Source organism: Drosophila erecta, unplaced genomic scaffold, assembly GCF_003286155.1.
Source record: "Drosophila erecta strain 14021-0224.00,06,07 unplaced genomic scaffold, DereRS2 tig00000055-arrow-pilon, whole genome shotgun sequence".
NCBI classification, from domain to species: domain Eukaryota; kingdom Metazoa; phylum Arthropoda; class Insecta; order Diptera; family Drosophilidae; genus Drosophila; species Drosophila erecta.
The window spans coordinates 19609900-19632158 of record NW_020825200.1 but is presented as its reverse complement, the minus strand read 5'-3'; the positions used below and the strand labels follow the sequence as shown (position 1 = coordinate 19632158).

At 42.6% G+C, this 22259-nt stretch overlaps 6 protein-coding genes across 9 annotated transcripts; 3 read left to right on the top strand and 3 right to left on the bottom strand.

Annotated features, from left to right (window-relative positions):
* Positions 1-261: 261 nt before the first annotated feature.
* Positions 262-1646, bottom strand: LOC6543037 (lactoylglutathione lyase). 2 transcript variants are annotated; one of them, XM_001970604.3, is made up of 5 exons: positions 1474-1646; positions 1269-1405; positions 1097-1183; positions 559-672; positions 262-502 (listed from the first exon to the last, which is right to left on the bottom strand). In XM_001970604.3, exons 1-5 carry the CDS (start codon positions 1543-1545, stop codon positions 382-384), a joined length of 531 nt encoding a protein of 176 aa, XP_001970640.1. In that variant the 5' UTR covers positions 1546-1646; the 3' UTR covers positions 262-381. The 2 variants fall into 2 exon arrangements, with proteins under 2 accessions (XP_001970640.1, XP_026834536.1); XM_026978735.1 differs by lacking the exons at positions 262-502; positions 559-672 and adding an exon at positions 959-1023.
* An 847-nt stretch (positions 1647-2493) lies between these two features.
* LOC6543187 (ell-associated factor Eaf) lies at positions 2494-14152 on the bottom strand. Of its 3 annotated transcripts, none has more exons than XM_026978620.1 (8): positions 14013-14152; positions 12527-13378; positions 12327-12419; positions 5593-5731; positions 5317-5534; positions 5122-5209; positions 4608-5067; positions 2494-4546 (listed from the first exon to the last, which is right to left on the bottom strand). In XM_026978620.1, the coding sequence occupies exons 2-8, from the start codon at positions 12651-12653 to the stop codon at positions 4145-4147; spliced, it is 1527 nt and encodes a 508-aa protein (XP_026834421.1). In that variant the 5' UTR covers positions 12654-13378; positions 14013-14152; the 3' UTR covers positions 2494-4144. The 3 variants fall into 3 exon arrangements, with proteins under 3 accessions (XP_026834421.1, XP_026834420.1, XP_026834419.1); XM_026978619.1 differs by having other exon boundaries at positions 12527-13353; positions 14013-14149; XM_026978618.1 differs by having other exon boundaries at positions 12527-13353; positions 13430-14141.
* Positions 6878-7667, top strand: LOC26526479. Its single transcript, XM_015160031.2, has 2 exons — positions 6878-6948; positions 7010-7667. Exons 1-2 carry the CDS (start codon positions 6924-6926, stop codon positions 7582-7584), a joined length of 600 nt encoding a protein of 199 aa, XP_015015517.1. The 5' UTR covers positions 6878-6923; the 3' UTR covers positions 7585-7667.
* On the top strand, positions 8737-9783 carry LOC6543260 (leucine-rich repeat extensin-like protein 3). The gene is made up of 2 exons (XM_001970603.3): positions 8737-8782; positions 8925-9783. Exons 1-2 carry the CDS (start codon positions 8746-8748, stop codon positions 9698-9700), a joined length of 813 nt encoding a protein of 270 aa, XP_001970639.2. The 5' UTR covers positions 8737-8745; the 3' UTR covers positions 9701-9783.
* Positions 9994-10447, top strand: LOC26526571. Its single transcript, XM_015160047.2, has 2 exons — positions 9994-10085; positions 10135-10447. The coding sequence occupies exons 1-2, from the start codon at positions 10061-10063 to the stop codon at positions 10356-10358; spliced, it is 249 nt and encodes an 82-aa protein (XP_015015533.1). The 5' UTR covers positions 9994-10060; the 3' UTR covers positions 10359-10447.
* A 1324-nt stretch (positions 14153-15476) lies between the features above and the next one.
* On the bottom strand, positions 15477-16037 carry LOC6543409. The gene is made up of 2 exons (XM_001970601.3): positions 15986-16037; positions 15477-15923 (listed from the first exon to the last, which is right to left on the bottom strand). The coding sequence occupies exons 1-2, from the start codon at positions 16008-16010 to the stop codon at positions 15544-15546; spliced, it is 405 nt and encodes a 134-aa protein (XP_001970637.2). The 5' UTR covers positions 16011-16037; the 3' UTR covers positions 15477-15543.
* Positions 16038-22259: the final 6222 nt, after the last annotated feature.

Below are 22259 nucleotides of genomic sequence, written 5' to 3'. Positions count from 1 at the left end.
ATTTGACTATTATTAGTGGCGAGCCCCCACACCGTGCCCAACATGGCCCTCGCAGACCGTCTGGGCAAACACCCCATGTGCGAGTGAGTAACACATTTGCTTATCAAAAAGCTCGGCTGTCCGCGATGTAAATAATAATTAGCGTGTGAAACTACCAATGCGGAAAGGACACAGGAGCAGGAGCCAATTATTTTGGGGCCGGCGTTGACAGCTGCGGCAGCTGCGACAGGTGCGCCCAGGTGAATGAGGTCCACAGTCCAATTGTTACACAATTTCTCATTTATTGTAGCGAGCCCACTCGGTAGCTCCGTGGTGGGGATCGCTATTAAGGAACAGTGGCAGATGCACAATTAATCAAATTAAAACTGTCTGCCAGTCAGACTAGACGGAGTGTGCATTGAAGATCTCGATCCAGTAGCCGTCGGGGTCCTTGATGAATGCCAGTCCCTTCATGCGACCGTCGTCGGGCTTCTTCACGAAGTCAACGCCAAGCTCTTGGAAGCTGCGGGAAAGATATCTGTAAAAAGAGCACACGACTTTCCCATCTACATTACTTACCGCTGACAGGCGGCGTACACGTCGGGCACCATGACTCCAATGTGCCCGAAACCACGTGGATCGGTGTTGCCGGTGTGGTAGCTCTGATCCGGATCGCTCTCAGTGCCCCAGTTGCTACGGGTAAGGACAGTAGATGTAATTGATTTGACCAATTAGTATATGTATTTCTTTTAAGGTATATAATCGAGGGCTACGAACTTCGGTATAATACGTTAATACGTTATTTCTTAATCATTGAAAACTAAAGACCGAATTAAATTATACATTGGATATATCATAATTTATAAATAAACTAAGCACATATCTATAGAACAAGAAAATATGCATCTATCACATCTAAGTTAACGATTGAAGGAATATAGAAATAGAATAGAGTATAAATCCCTTTGAATGAAATTCCATCTGATTGCGGAGGGAGTTTCTGTTAAAAGTGCTCGTTGTGATTAAGAATGGTATTGTATCGCCCTCATGGAGTATTGAAATCATGACATTAGAAGGGAAAATTCAAATGGAAGCTTGCTCATGGAAAACCACTTACTGAGTTAACTCAATGGTGGCCTTGCGGCTCATCGCCCAGCTGCGCCGTTCCTTGGGATCCTTTGGCACGTCGGCGGCGTTCTCGTAGCTGGAGCAGATAAAAAAGCAATTGTCATTGTATCAATATCAGTTGGCAGGTACGCATCAAGATAAGCCGGACCAATCGACCTTACCCCAGAAAGTACAGCGAGAACTTGGCCTCGGGGAAGTCCAGCTTCACCAGCAAGGTCATGCCGAGGACGCCCGTGTAGAAGGGCAGCGACCGGCGTGGATCCTTGATGCGGTACATGGTTTGCTGGAAGAGGAAACTCTACGCCGCCGACAGCGGGTTAGTGGCACTCCGTGATGCGCTGGTCTGGCCGGTTGGGACCCACTCACCTTGGTGGACGAATCCGGCTTCTGGCACAGCTCGTCGGCCTCGGCATTGCTCAATCCTGTAACGTCGCCCATTTCGATGCTTTCAGCCAATTAATCAACACCTGTTGATACAATCCGCGAGGAACTTATCAGTGTGACCGTCGCCCGACCGGTGAAACATACCGGCGGCGAGTATGTGTACGCAGTTTAAGCGCGCCAAAAGTAAGTTGTGGTTTCGAACCGAATAATTTATAAAATATTCGAGGAACACAGATTCCACAAAACATATTTTCCAAATAAAATCTCAAAAAGAGGGATTGGCTTTTATACTTTTAAAACAACAAAACTCCTATTTCTTTCCTACTTTCAATCATTTTCTGCTTCTACGGTATCTACATATATGACATAGTCATCTGATTACGATCGACTTAAGCCCGAAATAATATATTTAAAAAAAATAACTAACAAATTGAAACCCTTAATGATACAAAATAACGAAGGTGCATTTGCTTTTTTTTGTTTCCGATTATTCCTATGGCAACGTGGACTATAGTGGACTTATTTATACATATACTGCAATAAATAAGTTTAGAAGATTTGGATTTTACCCAGATAGCTTTTAAACTAAGAGAATAGTTTGCGTAGAAACGGACGAATGGACAAACGGATTCGGCTATATCAACTCCACTGTTGGAGTATACATTATAATAGTCGCACTTGTCTCATGAACTGTAATGCAATTCTGACTGAAATCAATATCGGGGGTATCAAGGGTATAACCAAGGACTCTAGAATAACTAGAATATTCTAGTGTCTTTTGGTATAACCAAGAACTAAGAAAAGTAAAATTAAGAAAATTAGAAAAAATATTAATTTTTAAAGTAACTTATTCTAGTATTGCTGAAATATCGAGCTTGGTTTAAAACTGTGAAAAATGTTTAAAGGTAGTGAAACCGATTATCCTGAATTTATGTCGGACAGCTAAAAGTATTGGTTTGGCTGGTTTTCATTCCCAAAAATCATATTAAACGCACCAATAAATATTTGTAATTGATTGTTGACTGTTTAATGGTCGGTATTATAACTAATTTAACGGAAGGTAATATTCTTATATGTTTTGTGTATAAAGTCGTTTACATGCATGTTTGTATATAATATACATATATATATATTTGCTTACCAATTAGACTATTTTACTTGCTGGATTTCATTGTGGTCTTAGGCATTCTCGGACTCTATACAGAATTAGTTACATAATTAGATCTAGATTCTTTGCATATGTATATTGTGCTTATGATTATCTGAATCATTTTGTTGTCGTTTAGTTGCTGTTGATTTGCTTATAATTTGTTGTTGGTGTTGGTAATGAATGTCTCAAATACTCCCCATAGACCAAATACCATTTAATCCTAGGCGCATTTGCATGTACAAAAACTAATTGGTATTATCATCATTTCGCTTTTCCTCAGTAATTGGTCGTTTCTCTCGTGGATGGTACTTCATAAATACAATTCATTGTTGGCTTGGCAAATCAAATAGTGTTTATCTCAGTAAGTGTGTATCTGGACTTCGTGCACGCTTACATCTGGAAGGAGTTGTGTTTTGAGTGAGAAGAGTACTACTGCTCACCAGTGTAACAAATTCTATGGACATTCTGGGGGAAGTACAAACAAAAATGGCTTTCACCAGGCCGGTTATTTCGTTTCACATTTATTTTCTTTCGTTGCTTTTAACTATTGCAAGCTCATAACAAAATCGTAATAATATATATTAAAAATTAATTAAAAAACTACAAATAAATTCAAATAAAACATGAGCTAAAAACACAAATGTCTATTCCGCACAATTATGGGACTAATGAAGAGAAGGGGCTGAAAAATACATTCGTAATAAATATAGCTAACAAATTAATCAAAAACGAAAGGTCAGATAGCTTTACTTTTTAATTAAATTAACTAAGTCGGCAACGATAAAAGTAAGCTTGACTACAAAGATGAGCGAAGTAAAGGGAAACAAAATAACACTTGAAAATATCATTTGAAATATGTTTCTTTGCGCTTTTGGTATCTGAATATATTGATAAGAATTTTAGGCTTAATTTAAAATGCGTAATTAATGGCAAAAAAACCAAGTGGTTACTCTTTTCTGGAAAACTTAAAATTATTTTCTTGATTTGCAGCATTCTTATTAAAAACTAAATAATTTCCTCAGTTGTATCGTCTACATCGTCGTTTTATCTCTTGGTTATTTTTTTATTGCAATATTGTTGGTTTTATTTGCGTTTGATCTCCTAATAGTGTTCCAACAAGTTTTACTTAATCATTTGTTTGCATTAAAAACGAATATGTATTGACAAATATAGGTTTATATTGTGGTTTATGATTTTGATTGATTTGATTAATCTTTTTTCGATTTAATTCAATGTTTGATTAATATTTTTTCGATTTAATTCAATGTTTACCAGCACATTTGGAAGGTCTAAAATTAATGGTTAAAATTAATTAATATATTTTTGTGGATATCGTGGTATAGAACTAAGAATTTATTTAAAAAAATTTCACTAGCAAGTAAAATCACCTCTCAATAATTACAAATTAATTACACGCATATAGACAGAATATCAATAATTGTTGTTGCTCTTGTTGTCGTTGGTTTAGTCAAAAGAAGGCAAATAAGATCAAACTTAAAATAGCTACTCGTCGTCATCGTCGGACGAATTTGACGACAACTGCAGATCGTTTTGTAGCAAATCGTTTGGAAAGCCGCCATTGGACGCATAAATGCCGGACTGTTGCTTCTGCTGCTGTTGATGGGGCGCCATCTGCTGCTGATGTTGATGATTGCTTCCATATGCTGGTGATATGGAGCCCAGGCCCAGGTTGGGCAGCTGATTAAGGTGCTGCTGTGCAATCTGCTGTTGTTGGTGGTTGTGATTCTGATACACCTGCTGCTGCTGCTGCTGCTGGTGATCCTGCTGCTGGCCTTGCGTTGGGCGATCATCCTCAGTGCTGTCATCCGAGTCGCTGCCGCTGTCACTGTCGCTGGAATCCGACTCCGAACTTGAGCTCGATGCACTCAGTGCACCGCCAATTTGCTGCAAGAAAGGAAACCCCCAACTTAGCAAGGCACAATACCTGACCAAAATCACCACCCACCTGTTCCAAGGCAGCAGCCGCTTGCGCTACGGACTGCGAGGTCAGTTCATGCTCCCTGGTCGAGTCCAAGTCCATGGGCATGCTATTGCCGTGGCCATAAGCAGGAGGACGCTGCTGCTGCGGCGAGTTGCGCTGCTGTTGCTGTTGTACGTGGTTGTGGCCGCCATTGTAACCACGCCCATAGTTCGATGGCTGCTGCTGCTGAGCCATTGGTGGGCTTAGGCGCTGCTGCATCTGCTGGCGCTTTCCGTGGCCGTGCGGGGGAGCCTGCCGCTGCTTGCCCATGTGAGATGACGAGGACGTAGATCCGAAATCCGGTTGACCTGTTGCGGAGCCGGTTGATGAGCCTGATGTATTCGCATGTCCGCTGTTGTGCAGGGCCGCCCTCAACCCAAAGTCGTCGTCGTCGGTGATCAAGGGAATGCTGGGCAACGTCTGCTGTGCATTGTTCGCATCCCAACTGAAAGGTAATTTTATTAATCATAAGTCGTCAAGGATGCTAGAGGGCACATACGCCGGCGCAGATTGCGGGCTGCGGTGGACTGGCACTGCACGCGATGGTGAGCTCTGTTGCATAGGCGAATTTCGCGGCTTGAAGTCAACTGGAAATATTAAGATACAGCACAATTAGCGCAATCGCTTCAATCTTATTGAGTTACTGTGTCCAGGTTTTAAGTTAGCTCAATTATAAAATTGGTTTTTTACTTACTAATATTATTCCTGCGGCTGCCGGTAGAAACCTTCGTCTTGGTTGAGATTCGCATAGTGCTGTTCTCCATTTTGGGTGCTGTTCCGGTGCTGTGCCCAGGTGCTGATATTGGTCCCGGTACCGATCCGTTCGCCCCCTGACTGTGGAGCTGACCCTGGCCCATATTCACGGAAGCATTCTGACCGGGCAGCTGAACTGACTTGTTGGCAACTTCGTTCCTGCAGGAATGTACGTTTAAGCTTGCTGCTGGGAATTCTCTTTGATTAATGCACTTGCCTGGTCTTCTTTACTTGAATATTGTGATTTAGCTTTTCTATTGTGATGGCGCCCGTCTCCTTGTCGTAGATCATCAAACACTCCTTTGCATACTCTCTCTGATTACCCTTATAAACTGTATGAGGCACTCCGGAACTTTCTGCAAGTTAAATAAAAGTAATAATGTATCAGTATCAACGGACATGTCTGTTTCTACGCAAACTACTCTTTGTTTTAATCCTATCTACATGCAACTTTTCCAAGAGTGTTCTACCGGACCATTATAACGAAATAGCTCCCAAATGAATAATAGGAAAATATATGGAAACATTTTTCTTTCCTTTTTATGGGTCATATGTGTTCTAATTCGGTACACACTATAGTTGACATAATAATCGTTTTACATACTATAATTTCAGTTCAAATTGATCCAAGTAATCCAGACAATATTAAGTAGTTGCCCTAATAACAAACGGTAAATAATTTAATTCTGTTATTGATCAAATATTTGTATCCTTTCTTTTTGTAATATAAAATTACTGCAAGCTTCTTCTTGCCTAAGCCAGTTTCCTTGTGGTTTTATTTTATATTCAAAAATAATTCAATTTAAGTAAAATATTAAGCAACTTAAATAAAAATAAGATAGACTGCTATAGTCAAGTTTCCCGACTATCAGATACCCGTTACTTTTCTGGAATATCGGTAGAAATTGGCGAAAAGAAAAATAAAATTTTTTTAAAAGTGTGGACGGTAGAGTTTTTGGCGGTTTGTGGGCGTGGCAAAACGTTTTTTGGCAAATCTATAGAAACTTACAACATAATACAAAGTGAGAAAATATCACATTTTTCAAAATTGTGGGCGTGGCAGTTTAGGGCGGTTTGTAGGCGTGGCAACATCTGGAAACAAACTTGCGCTGCGTCTATGTCCCTGGAAGCTGCGTGCCTAATCTCAACATTCTAGCTTTTGTAGTTCCTGAGATCGAGTCATGCCTACGGACATGGCCAGATCGACTCGGCTATTGATCCTGAACAAGAATATAATATATATATGTACTTTTCCTTTTGCCTGTTACATACTGGTCAACGAATCTAGTATACCTACGAGTAGTGGGTATAAAAACTGGTTTACTTTCTGTACAATATATGGCTTTTATTTTGAGCTTCTTAGGTTTGTTTGTTGGTAGCGAGTTCGATAAACTCAAACCTCGAACTATATTTAAAGAATAAGTCACACAAATTGATATGCAATCTGGCACCAATGGATTACTCGCGGCTTTTTCGCGAAACCTAGACTGCGTCCATTTGCTTCTGTCGCTGGACGGAAATATTTCAGTCCTCTTTTAACAACGCACAATGCGGCTTTGCATGATATGTTTGGGTGAGTTAGCAGTTCTCAAAGTAGTTACGAGAACAATAATTTCTATTTGAGACAATTATAGTGCTGCTCTGCGTGCCCCACGTTTCAAATACGAAACCATTTTTAGATTTGTTTGGTATCATCCATAACCACTTCGAGAATAAGTTCTCAAAGCTGAATGAAATGATCAATGGTAACAGCAATGCTAAGCCAGTACCGGATAACACAAACCCCAATTCCAATACTAGTCCCGATAAGGACGATAAGAAGCAATTCCTAGACACACTTGTTAAGCTTTGTAAATCAGAAACAGGAAACGAAAAACCTTCCGGCTTTGACGTTGATGTTGCCAAACAAGTCATCAGTAATTTAAATACGATCACCAACAACATCAGCATGCCGGAAATTCAATTACCACCGATCACGGTTGTCATCGTGAAGGACGAAGAGGCGCTGGCGAAATACCAAAAGGAATCTCAAAATTCAAAGGACAGCAAGCCGGTCATAATTATCAAACGTCCTAGCCCAAAGGCTTCTAAAGATACCAAACCTGCCCCCAGATCGGAGTTGAAAAAAAGCACTAAGAAAGGATTGACTTCGGACGTTAAGAAGTGCGTCCTCATGAAAATCAAAGAACTTAATATAGTTAAAGTGTAACCGGACTTTCTAAATTCAATTTCGCATACAGGTTAAAATGTTTTTCAATCAATTAAAATGGGAACATTCCATATTGTAGGAAATGCTTTTTTTTTTTTAGGAATATAGGGACTTACAAAAGCAAATAATTTATACAGTCTGGTGTCTCTGAGATACGAGACTGCTTCAGGAATGTCGGTCACTTCTCTAATACCTAATCTCTTTGGCAAATAACTTTCTAGCTCTTGAAGTGGCCGAGATCTTGATGTTCATACGGACAGGACATACGGTGATCATGAATAATTGTACTTCATGCCCATTGGTAAAATGGTAAAATGGCTACGCCCTTGTAGGATTCCACTATTAAGCTTTTTTGCTAAGGCAATTCGCCGCTTTTGCGCACAGGTATTGTTAGGTTTGACTAATGGATTTGGGACATGGAATATATAAGGTAAAATCCAATTGTTATCGCTAAAATCGAATTCGTTAGCCATTCTCTACCTGTTTCAATGGGAAAAGATAGGCAATAATCAATAAGAATACTGTGACAAACTACATAATCCTTCCGACCATAAAAATTCCGAATATTACAAACATCATTCCAGATGATAAGTTGCCTGTAGCAGCCAGATCGCAAGAACATAATAGAGAAAAGAAACTAGATACAATAATTGTACTTTTAAAAGACTGCATAAGCAAGAAAATAAACATTCTGGAACCCTTAGAGGAATAAAAAAGCTACTGCTGTTAGATGCACCTTATCTCTCGTGGGAACATTTTTTGTTATGTGCCAAATAGATTGGTGTATTGTTTGCTTAAAAGTGATAGCTGTTTTCTATGCATCCTTTCCAGAAAAAGAACTGCCTATTAGAATGTTAGAGCTTATATAAATAGTTCATCAATCTGTTTAGTGATAGTCTTTAATTTGCCTTTGAGTTTGTTTTAAAAGTAGCATTTAACCGACTAAACTTAAACTTTGTATGCTGTTTTTTTAGGCAAAGCTGCTTGTCGCAATGCTATTGTACTATTGTTATATATTATACTCACGGATATTGAGTGATGCCTATTTAATTAAATCGTATCATTTCAATTTGGGTCTGCTTGTTAAGAAATATGCAACGAACTAATTTACTTAAGTATCCAGGTAAGTGGAAAATGTTTAAGTTTGGCAAGTCTCTCGAAATGAACGAAAAGTTTCGGCTTTTACTGCTCATGATATGTAAGTTTTTGGAGCCAATTTGAATAAGAATGGTTTTAGGCCGACATATTTCTACAAGAGCTGGGCAAACTTAGCCTAGTTTTTAAATCAGATGAACTAAGCATTTTTGGCATGGGATAATACTATAGCATACACTTTGCAGGTCTTCTGCGGGTGCATCTAAGTAAGACGCAGGATCACCTCAAGCTGAAGAAACTAACCTCAGATCTCGTAAATGCCATTGCGGAGGCTAATTCTGGAAAGAAATATGGGGCCGAGTGGATTCCGTCGCTGGGACAAGCTCTTGAAGAGGTACATATAACATCTTCCAGACGGTGTTTCTTGTTTAACATACTGGTCAGCAAAGTGAAGAAACTCTGTCCCAATCCTCCCCCATACTATCCCCCACCCTCATTCCGACCGAAACCGCCACCGCCACCACCACCACCACCACCGCCTCCTCCGTCTCCATCACAGGTACCCACAGTTGTACCCGGTACAACTGCAATACCATTTAATCCCCCATCATCCCTTTCGGACGGTCTGGAGTACCCCGATGGCTCCTACTTTCCCTGGTGCTACATGCCTCATTGCCCCACGATTTGTCATCCACCCTACTGTTATGCGTGCAGATCGCCACACTGCGATCCCAAATGCGTTCCGCCGGATTGCTATCCACCTTGCAAGGAACCGGGCTGTAAGCTCCCACCGACCTGCTGGCCACCCTACTGTCCAAATCCCTGCACTCCTCCCATGTGTATTCCCGGAAACGTAGAAGGCAGGATGGCAAGCTGCGTACCACCCTACTGTCCCCCGCCCATGAATTGCCAAAAGCCCTACTGCCCAAAGATTTATAAGCCCGTGGAGACCAGATCCATTTTCGGGTTCGGAGCGTGTCCCATGCGTGACATAGTCCGCAGATCCAATCGGCGGGTATAATCGGCCAAGCTGAATAAATCACAAGTGGATCTAGAGCCTTTAGAAAGCATGTTAACGAAACTAATAAAAACGTAAAAAACGGATACAGACTAATTTCTGACTAGAACTTCCAGAAAAGTTAGCATAGATAATGCATTCCACTTTTGTATTAAGCAAGGATGCATCTGCACTCTTCCATAAAGCATTTCACTAACTCGGCTCTGCCCGCTTGCAGTTCATCCGCAGTAGCGTGATATTCACAGTCCGGCCTGGCCGTTAATAGCAATTATCATGCTGACCATATAACTTGGCAGGGGGTCGGGTTTCTCCTGCAACAGACTTTATTAACGTGGACTGCGTCGCCAGCGGAAGAAGTTTACAATGCGCATCGGAGTTTTAATCGTTGGTGAGCATCTTTCGCCCTCAGCAGAGATCATACTGATTTAGGAACACAGTTGTCTGCCTGCAGGTGTACAGTGCTTTGGTCATATTGCCCCTTCTAACGGAAGTCAAAGGCAAACTTCTGAATGCTACTGCAAACAAAATCAAGAAGGGCATTTCTATGAAATTTAACCTGGGATCACTAATGGAGATTTTCGGGGAGAGTCAACAGAGAAATGCGTCCTCGGACAATATAAGTGACCTATTCAATGCTGGCTTAGCTCTCATGCCAAAATAATCAAATGAAAGCTTTAAAAGCCAGCTTTGCAAGCGGAACCGCTCTTCGATCTATAAAAACACTTTGCAATAAATTTTCATTTCATCGCACTGTCTCGTATTTTGTCAGGAATCACAGGTGGGTCAGGAATAAAAAGTGTGGGCGTAGCAGTTTTATGCTCTCTGTTTTTAGTTTTTTCGCCTATGTCTAAGGAAGCTGAATGCCTAATCTCAACATCGTAGCTTTTGTAGTTCCTGAGATCGAGGCGTTCATATGGATAGAGGGACGGACGGACAGAAGAGCGGGCATGGCCAGTTCGATTCGGCTATTATTCCTGATCAAGAATATATATACTTTATACGTTTCCTTCTGCCTGATGCATACTTTTCAACGAATCTTGTATACCCTTTTACTCTACGAGTAAGGGGGTAAAAACGTTTCAAAAGCGTGGGCGTGGCAGACAAATAATAATATGAAAAAATTTTAAATCCTTTTCAAAATTGTGGACGTGGTAGTTTTGGGCGGTGTGTGGGCGTGGTAACACGGGTCATCAAACTTGCGCTGCGTCTATGTCACTGGAATTTGCATGCTTAGTCTCAACTTTCTAGCTTTTATAGTTCCTGAGATCTCGACGTTAATACGGACGAGCGGACGGACATGGTCAGATCGACTTGGCTATTGATCCTGATCAAGAATATATATGCGCAATATGGTCGGAAACGTTTCCTTCCGCCTGTTACATACTTTTTATTCAACGAGTAACGGGTAAAATTACCGTAGCTGTGGGTAAACGATATGGTTATAGTTGCTATGGTTATTGAAGCACGCCAAAAGTGTTCAATTGATTGGCCAGTATCAACCTGAAAACAAGTTCATCATTGTGCGCATTTGGCTGCACCCGTCCGATTACCAGGGAGGCGGTGGAGATTGGAACGCACCACACTTGACCAAATTCCGCTGCTATTGTCGCCACCGACGCTAAAACTCTTTGGCGACTCGGCGCTCGCAATCATCGGAGCATTACACAAGCCAAGTCGGCGCAATGGGGCCCAAAGCATCAGCCCCACCACAGTCGACGGCCCACAGACGATGACGACGACAATGTCTGGCCACAAAGAGCATAGCGAAATAATACCAGTATAGAGAGCCAAGGAGAAAGACTTGAACGCTTGGCTGCATTTTTCCTGACTTGATGTAATTTGGTGTTTTTGCTACGCCTCCGGCGCTGGCCTTTTCCCCCTTTCCGAGCAGTCGCGACTTAGGTTTGACTCAAATAATGCACAGGGCTAGCCATTAATTTGTATCTTTGAATAGACACAGCAACTGGTTCGTATCGTGTACTGGATTGTGCATTATGTCATCAGACAGACGATGCAGGCCCTAATAATCACGTAAAATAAGCTCTAAACAGACACCTACTTTATCAGAGTTCGAGAGGCTATAACAAAACTGTGGGTGCAAGTTTTCAGGAATTTCTAGCATTTAAGGTCCATCTTTTCTTTTTCATTGATAACCTTATCAACATTATCGGAGCAAACCCAAACTGTACTTTGCACCAATTTAAAACTATTACTTTTTGCATTATCTGATTGATCTAAAGGTTCTTTATAAAGGGACACAAAATGATATTTATGCCTCTTTTAAAAAAAAATGTTCTTAATAAAGGTATTTAGGCAATTTGATTTTGAGAATTAATAATATAGATATGTAAATATTTCTGTGTGTTAGTGTATCTGAACCTGAAGCACGTGTTCTTGATAGCTTAAAGTCATGTTTAAGCAGCTTCTGGGCGAGATAAGCATTCTGGTGTCTGTTACTTGACTTTAAACAGCTGCATACAACCAAGCAGGTGCACATCAAATTAAAAATGTAAAACATTTAAAGACTTGCAGTTTAAAGATAAATATTTTATGTTGTTAAAAATCTATTTGGACAAAGACCTAATTCAAATTCAGCGTCTTGCTGTTTAACTCCTTCGAGTGCACTCACCTGAATTTGGCACGGTAACAGTAACTTGATTGTTGGAGCCGACGTCCACAGATGCCATGCGGCTGGTGTCCACACTCGCTGGCTTGAAGTCATCTGCAAGACGAGGCGTTTGTGGGTGAGTTTTGGGTTCTGGCGGGGGTAAATGGGAATCCCCTGGATATCTGGATATCCCCAGGGATCTCCCTGCGGACAGCACTTACATTTGATAGTGTGAAAGGCGGTCGAGGTGTTTTTCGGGTTGAAGGTGGCGCCCAGCTTTAGTTCCCGCACCTCCTCGCCGATGTTGAGGCGCTCGGCCAGCGAATTCTTCTGTTTGGTCATCATCATCGTGCTGGTATTGCTGTTGGGCTGATAAGGCAGGTTGGTGGTGGCGCTTTGTGGGTGGTTGATGTAGTTGGAGTGGTTGTAATTGGCACTGGTGTGGTTTGACTTTTGATAATTGTTGTTGTAGTTGCTGCTGCTGCTGCTTTGATATGACTTCTCGGCCACATCCGCCAAAGCAAGGTGGGGCTCCTCGGCGGCGCCACCGCGTTGATGGCTGTGTCCGCCGTGGAGCGCAGAGGATGACCTCCTGTCGCTGCCCTCGCTGTGGCTGCCGATGGACGCTGACGCTGCGGACGAGGACTTGCGATAGGTGCCGCCGTAGTGCTGGCTCGCAGACGCCTTGGCCTTGAGACGCTGCAGCTTGGTGGCCACGGACTTGGGTATTGTACGGCCGTGCTCGTCGCTCCACGTGCTGTTCTCTTTTGGAACGGTGCAAGACTTCTGCCACAAAGTATTGCACGTCGCAAAAGAAACCACGTTCTCGAGCGGAGGGTTAAAAAGTAAACGAAAACGAAATGATAACGACTCGAGGGGTGGTGGTGGGTTGACCTCGGAACTCGTTCTTCTGCTTCCTCAGGGCGGCTGGTGTGTCTCGGTTGTTACATTTGTCATTGGAAAGGGTTCTGGATTGGATTGCTTGGTACACTTGGCGGCCCTACTACTACTTTGCCACTCCCGCTTGGCGTAGGCACAAATCTTCTATCTGCGGAGTATGGCGAAAATATCAACTGCGATTAATATTATTTGCTGCCATATGTTTGCGACACACACACACGTACAGCATTGCAGCGCTTTAGAACACTGCATTTACACCTGCTGCTGCTGCTCTTTGACACACATTTGGATGGGTTTTCCTGCGCTTTTCACGGCTTTCCACCGATGCGTATTATTTTTAGCGTTTCACGATTTCCACACGACAATTACAAGAGATCGCGGGACAACTGGACGTCGGCGGACGAATAATGTGCGTGGAATTATGCGAGATTTTGCGTTTGTAATGCACGGTTTACACTGCGAATTGGCACGCGAACGTAATACGTAAGCAAGTTAAAAAGTGAGCGGCTGCCAGCGGAACGAAAGGGGCGGGTGACGGGGGGCGGGGCGCGCACAGCTGAAAACAAGTTTGAAATAGCCGAAAAACAGCAACGCGAAGGTGAAATTTCCGAAAATCGAATTGAAACGTAGACGAAAATCGTCAGTCGATATGTGTGTGCACTCTGGCTGTGTGTGGGTGTGCTGCGTTTTCCACAACTGCGTTGCGGACTGCCAAATGCCAATCGCTTTTCCGCCGCTCCAATCGAACTTGATTCGAGCACACTGATCCCAATTGCTGATCGCTTTTACAATATTGCATTGTCTTACATTATTTACACCTCAGGCTGTTGCTTCTCTTTTTACTTTTTAACGATTCAGTGCGGCCGCACTGGTGTGAAATGCCGAAAATACCAAAACTGCTGAGAAAACTTATTTCTATCGAAAATAGAGTTACCGTAGCCAAAATATATTTCCCAAATCTAGGTTGAGAACTTTGCTGCGCCTTAAGCCAGCACTCCAACCATACAATCATACCATTCTCAAATTTCTGTTATTGACGTTCAAAACCTTCCTTTGCTGGAAACTTTACTGAACGAATTCTCAAATTTACCAATTTAAAATAGAACCTATACTATGAACGGCTATGTAGCCGTTTAATTGAATATCAGCCACGATAGTCCAATGAAAACTTTTCCGTCTTTAATGCTCTTTAGAACTGCATATTGTGTATTAAAAGGATTGGCTTAGGGAAAATGGAAGGGAAACTTAGAAAATTGTAGTTTTGAAAATTGTAGTTGTTGGGGTCGGCGTCCCAAAATGCCCTAATGAATATCCAAACACCATTCATAAAACGTCTTTTCGAAATGAATGCGATTGTTTCTTTCTTCTTTGTCTGTCGACCTGTTTGTCAGTCATTATGAAATCTTTGTTGGGTCAGCAAATCATAAATCAAGTGGGGATTACATCATTTTGATAGATATTGTTAATATAAAATATTAAATAACTTTATCCCTGTTTCGCGTAGAGTAAGAAATCATTTCGTCCGTCAGTCCGAATGAAGATTCCAGACATAGACGAAGCATAAGTTTGTTTTCACGTGATGCCACGCCCACTCTAACGCTGAAAAACCGCCCTAATGGAAAATGTTAAAGTTTTTATTTATTTTATTATTTTTTCCCCAAATTTCAACCGATATTCCAGAAAATGTTGAAATTTCTCGTTCGCAACTCCACTAGCTGAGTAACGGGTATCTGATAGTCGGGAACTGGACTATAGCATTCTCTATTGTTATACCCGTTAGATTCCTTGAAAAGTATGTAACAGGCAGAAGGAAACCTTTCCGTTTCCGTATATATATTCTTGAACAGGATCAATAGCCGAGTCGATCTTTCCATGTCCGTCTGTCCGTATGAACGCCTCGATCTCAGGAACTACAAAAGCTAGAATGTTGGGATTAAGCATGATATTCTTTCATTTTGTTATATGTATATCTTGTATATTTCTATAAGATTGCCAATAATTTTTTGCCACGTCCACTCTACCGCCCAAAAACCGGCCAAAACATTTATAAATTAATTATAAAAATTAATTAAAAATGTAATATTTTTTTTTTAATTTTTAAATTTGTTTCGCAATTTTTACCGATTCTCCAGAAAGGTATCTGATAGCCGGGGAACCCGACTGTCTTTTTTTTTTTAATTTTAGATCATTTTTGTTATCAATTTATAATTTAATTCTTTAGAATTAAAAACCTTTCTTAATACAAAAGATACAAAAAGATCAAAAACACAATATTGTACAGTAAATTTACTTGTATTAAATTGATATTTACGACATTTAAAAGAATTTTTTCTCGTAACTAAGCTAGTATCTTAAGCTTTTCAATTATACACTCCTTAAATTTTACAATTAGTTTTTCCATTTCCTTTTCTTTATAACGACTCGCGCTTCTTGCCTTCTTAGACAACTTATCTTCCACGATGACAACTGTAATGTTCGGCATTTTAATGCTCGGCAGCTTTATAAAGTTTTCCAACGTATTCTTATTCAATATGTCAATATTTCCAACTTTTATCGGATGCTTGCTGCCTCGAATCACTTCCACAACGCAAAGTTTTTTCACAGTGTTAAGCGTTATTGAATTTTGCAGGGGCTTTAAAGTTCCAAACCAGATTTTCAGTTTGGATTTGATTTCATTCGATATTGCACCAACTTCATATTGAAATAGGAAGATTATAGCTAGGAATCGGGAATTCATTTGGGTATAAATTGGGTTTCGAAATCGAGCAACTTGAACTTACCAAAGTAGAGCGGAAAAAGTCGCATTTCTGACTATGGCGATAATACACAGATATGATCTTTACATACCCGCCTTATACAGCGACTGTAATAAATCTATTGGTCATACTTGGCTTTAATTTGTCATATCTTGGGACAAGTACACTTAAAGAAGTTAAATGAAACCGAACGATTATATAATATAACTTTAATAAAGGCTGTATAAGGGATTGGAAAACTATTCTAAAATTCAATGCTAATACAATGCAATATAGTAGAAATTAAAATTTTGCCAATATATATTATATTTCATGATATACATATGTATGCATATTCATTCATTTCGTGTCATTTATTATCGTTCGCATTTCTCCACGGCATACTAAAACACGGAATATGCACTAATTAATATCGTATTGGTGATTATCAGGTCAAACAGAAAACAAACCTACTGAAAACCGCCCCGATCTTCACACCAGATCGAGTTTTCTGGGCTGCCATGGAACGCAACAGCAGTAGCACACCCACACTAAGGCAGGGGATTCCCTCGGAGATCGGATCATCATTAACATTTGGGCAAATCCTCAAGGCGCCGTCGGCCAGCTACTGTATTCTCGAGACTGAGGCTCGGACTGGACCTCTAGGTCCCGAAGAAGGATGCGGATGCAGCTCCTCTTGAGGGGCGTTAATTACTTGAGCAGCGTCTCTGCCCTTCGAACCGAAGATCGGGGCTTTAAGATTTCGAAATGCCGAAATAACGCGCCTCATTGCATTTCCATTCCAATGGATTTCCATTTTCAATTCCATTTCCATTTTCAATTCCATTTCCATTCCTTGTGATACTGCTCCTAATCTGTCCCACTGGCGATGGCAGGCAATTGATAAGCTGAAACCGATACTTTTGCTCTCTTCTTTCGGTGGAGTGCGTTTCCCTTTGAGGATTCCCATGGCACACAGGTACTTTCGGGGAATGGTGGGCCGTGGTGGGTGGTCGTCCAAGTGCAGCGGAAAATGCAAAAGTTTCTAACGGTCTCGTGGCGTGTCGACGGCAATTTGTAGGCCTTTTAGCCAGCTTTCCGCTGCCCCACCGCCACCAAGCGGTTCCTCGTTCGTTGTCCTTGTTTTCCGTTTTCTAATCAAAGAGTTTGGCTGTCTGTTGCTCACTTTACAGTTTCGAACCTCGCATTCTCATTTGGCGGCTAATTTAAAAACTTTTCTTATCAGTTGATGGAATCTAAAATTGCATTTTTATGGCACTTCCTCTGGCTGTTCCGTTGGTTCCCTGCTCCACTCCTTCGCATCCTCTGTCCCTCGGCAAATGTGGTTCCGCCTATCGACACTTTCGTTTGAAAAGTCGCAGGAATATGCTGTCAAAGTTGGCCTCTTCCATTATTATTCCCCAGTTCCGCTGGCTCGAACCCAATTACCGTTTTGTATCTACGAGTTTAGCTTCCGACGGAACGTATCGGAACGTCTGCAATTAGAACTCGACTAGTGCAGTACAATGCCGGACTGATTGAGTTACGGATTTCCCAGGCAATTAAAGCCATGCCAAAGATCGCTGACAAATGCGTCGGCTCTCCGGCATCTTAAATCAATTAAAGACGGCATTGTTTCCAGGACTAACGAACCACTGACCCCTTGACCCTTTTGGCCTTGTTAGGGGCTGTCCCAGAACTGGGCCATCTCGAGCACTTCCTCAGCTTCGCTGACGAGGGTTCGGCCATCATATGTCTGGCTACCTGATGGGAATCACTGGGATCAAGAACTACAAGCGGCAGCTGTCCCCCAGAGCCACGCCCACCGGCAAATAAGTGCGCCCCTATGCAAATTTAATTAGCAGCAACTGGGCGCAAAGGCGATCGTGAGTTATGGCCGCATATATATAATATATAGTCAGCCCCGGTGCCCTCCAACTGCCCCCCTCGCCCCACAAATGCGCTCGATCAGGGTATGACTCGTAAATCAATTTAAATGGCCAGCTCAGCGAGCTGCAGTGCATCAAGGGGGGGGAGGGGCTCCGAAAGCACGACGGTGAGTGCCTGAAATTGTCTGTAATTATAGTGAAAACACTTGGCACACAGCGCAGCACTCCCCCAGCGAATTTGATTTAAAATACTCCTGCAATCGCGTTTCCCGAACCACATTCACGAGTATGTATGGATATGTATCTTATAGTTTGGGGCATCGTGGCCACGTTGTGTGGCCATAATTCAAAATTTATGTCTTTTGAAATTATTTTAATGTCTCTAATGGAACTCCCCCTCCTGGCGTCGCTGGGGAAGATCAAGGGGCCTGCCCACGAGTAATGAGCATGTTAATCTCGCTGCTGAACGGCAGTTGCAGGTGTGTAATATATGTGTAATGTGTAGGAAACACATATACCCTTCAAACTGGATGCGCCATGCTCATCACTAAGTGATGTGTGTGAGCAAAGATTTGGTTTTGTGTAGCGCACAGAACTGGACTTTACTGTTCTTTTAATGTTATGATTGGAAACAATCACAGCTAATTGTGGCTCGAGCTCGTTCATCCATCGCAGGGATCGTGGCCCGAGGATTGGGTTCCCAAAAGACCCCATGCCGTGGCCACCTCCGATCGGAGCTGGAATGCCACCAGTCCGTACGACCCGTGGATCCAACTCAATCCGAGGCGATAAATATCGCTCCATGGCAGCCACGAGTTCTCCTCCAGATCCTCCATTAGGGCGGCTGCATGTCGCGCCTTGGAGTGCGCAGCCTCTCCAGCTACAACATCGATTACAAGATCCCATGCGGAGCAGCCCAGTGAGCTGGGCACGGGTCGTGATTGAGACTGGGCGATATGGGAGCCATCGCAGCCGGAGTCTCCATTTCCATTCCCATTTCCGATCTGATCTGATTAGGCCCACCGCCATTCCCAGCGTGTCTGACCCTCCTCCGGGGTCAGCAATGCAAACAAATTCGCAGCAAATCTCAATCCCAGCCACCTGCGCAGCTTAATAAATAAATTGGCGAGCTCCAGCCACATCTCCCCATCCCCATCCGATTCCCCCTTCGAAGTGATACGAAAACAAATTGAAATTGGCAACGCGCTTGTTGAGCGCTAATTTATTAGCCACTCGCCCGGTGAGCCTAGAATTTTAATTGAATATTAACACCTTTGGCAGAGGATCTCGCTGGGAGTTTGGTTTCCTGGCTGCTGGAGCGGAGTAGCCGGGTCGTCGGCCAGCGGGGACGAGGATAGGACCAGTGGTCAGTGGTCAAGTGCCGCGGGCGCTGCACACAATTCAACTCTGTGTGTCTTTGTGGCATTGATTTATGCAACAGCCTCGGTTTGGCACTCCCCATGCGTGATCCGCGTGTGTGGGTTCCCATTCGCCCATCGACACCAATTCTGGTAGCAGGAGGAAATTGGTTATTTATAAGTGTCAGCTGATGAATAAATTGGAATAAGCCTCGGATCGAATTAGTTCCCTCAATAGCGCGCACTTTGAAATGATTTCCCATTAAGAGCAGATTGCAACAGAGCTCAGTGAGGTCCCTTTAGCTTCCATGACCAAGTTGATCCACCTTATGCCAAAGAACTATGGTTCTACACAGTAATTCACTCTAAAAGGTCAAATATCTACTGACAAATATATTATAATACTAATACTAATACTAGTAGTTGATCAAAACAAAATGTATTGCATACTACCATTCCGACCCTTTTCAGTATAGATATTCTAAGCACATCGGAGTTCTGAACTTAAAAAACATATTTGCACACTTTCTGACGCTCTAAAATGATTATAGATATTCATTGAGCTCATTTGAAGAATTTAGCAGACGTAGCAGCTCTTTACATTACAATAACAATCCGATCTGGCTCAGAAGAACGTATTTCTGAGATACACGCCACGGAGTACGCGTGACTTGAATCTTTTCAGATCGTGTCAACACACGCGATGCCCGAAGGAGAGAGTCCCCAAGCCGATTGGCCAATTGGCCACCCACGAGCAGGAAGGTGAATGTGGCAGCCGCACGATCGTATCTGCAAATTGGACAGGGCCCCGCTGCGTGGCGTGCCCCAAGTTCATTTGGCATGCCGCTGGCCACGTGAGGATTGTTTTTAAAGTGATTAGCTAATAGAAAAATTATTTAAATGTGCCTGGCCAGGCCATGACCAACGGAAAACAAAGACTCAGCTCCAGACGAGGAAAGGAAGCAGCAGGCGATGGGGCACGGCAATCACAATCTAATCTCGGCCAGCGATCAGAACGAGATCAGTGAATTCCGCGCCATCAGTAAACTTTGGGGGGCTGGCCGCTATTATTTATTGACACTCGAAACCAAGCGGGAAGATGAGCCTCCTCATCCCGCGAGGAGCATGGGGCGGAGTCCCTCAAGTGGCCAGGATGGTTGGCCAAGGCGTCGCCGCCTGTGACAGCAGATGGTGTCGGCATTCCAGGCACCTTCTCACCCCGCACCCGTGCCATCCGCTCATCCCTAACTCTTCTGTGCACGCGACCCGCGGTCCCGGCCAGGGGAATCCCACTTGGAGGAGCGGAGAACTGGGAGACCCGGACCGAACCAAACCGGACCGCCCGCCTTGCTCCTCGACACTCTACTCGACTGTTTGATTTATGCTCGCGTAATTGTTGGTTTAAACGCTTTTGCACAGAGCCCAGTTGGTGGTGGAGGAGGGGTCGAGGGGCTCGGGATAGCCGACGTTATGACACCCCAGTGAAATGTGAAGCATGCCCAGAGTTGCCGAGCCAAGCCGAATTCTGAGCCAGAAGCGAGAGCTTAGGACAGGTTCCTGTTTCTAAACGAACTGTTACTCTGGAAAATTAAAAAAAAGAGGAATCCATGTGTACATTTGCTATGAGTTCTCAATAAAATGTTTTTCAAATGCCATTTGTGCTGGCTGTTTATCGTTGGTCTAATGAATGCGAAACCACATGATCATTAACACGAAAAAACAGATCACCATTAGCTTAAAGTATTATTGAGTTCTTTTCGTAGATGGGGCTCGTTTTGAAAAGCTCAAAGATATACTTTCCTTTTACTGGAAAATAATTAAAATTGATATATGTATGTAAGAATTATATATATGAAATGAACTCTGGGTTTCACAATTTAAATGACAATTTAGGGATATCTCAAGTTGAAGCTATAATTTAACATTTGTCAGATAAAGATAACAATAAAGGGAATTCGCTCGAAAAGACAAATGCGCTTTATTTATGCGATGTAGTATAAATGTCCTTATAAAGCCTGATGACGCCCGGATTTACTGAAAATTCAAAACATCTCCTCTGGTAAGAAACTTTCAGCCATATAAATACTAACATAATGTTGAGAAACTAATTTCTAAAATATCAACTCCATCACAAAAGATAACATGATATTGAAAAATCTTATTCGAATTCGAGTCTTAGCAGTAAGAACCGAAATAGCCTTTATAAGATTTGATAGAAATACGTTTATGATGATGATCCTTTTCCCCGAACATAAATATTAATAACTATCTATGTAAATCTGGAATCCTTTTCCCTAAACTTAAATATTAATATATAAACAATCTATATGAATGTGGAATGTTAACAAACTGGCCTTAAAAATGACGCTGGTTGTCGTGCCTCGGGATAATTCGGGAGCACTTGGCAACCCTAATCAGCCTATCTCGGCCATAAACACATGTATCCACAGTGCTGGCCTTAAGTTTCAGCCTGGCTTCTCACGTCACACCCCCGGGACCACCTTGCAGCTGCTGCATTCGCTTATTTTCGTTCGTTTGTCATCATTTTTTCAATAAATTTCAATTTCCAGGTTGCAGGCCGGGCTCCAGCGAATAAGGAGGGGGGAGGGGCTCTGGGGGAAGGCAGGGTCCGTATCGTGTCCTCCGTATCCAGATCGACCGCCTGTGAAATCCGAAGTGTAAAATTGATTTAAATGGCTCGTGAGTGAAGGAGATAATTTTCAGTTGTCAGATGCTTGTAATATTTATGTGGCAGCGATTATTATCCGCCGTCCACTGCCCCTCAGATCCCCGAACTGGGATCGTTTAAAGTTACCTACGCGTGAAAATTACTTACTTGTCGGCCCCTTCCGTCTCCCCCTTCCCCTCCCTCTCCACCAGGCACCCGAGGCGACGCTTAACTCATTTTTAATATGAATAATTGTGGCAAATTACAAGGCAATTGCATGTGGCCATTCCCCCGCCCACCAGCGACCGCGAAGGCGACAGCGAGTGAATGTAAGTCCGTAATTGAATTGGCGGCCCATTATCGGAAGGAGATTGTTCTGGGATCGCCATGGAACGCGTGAGAGA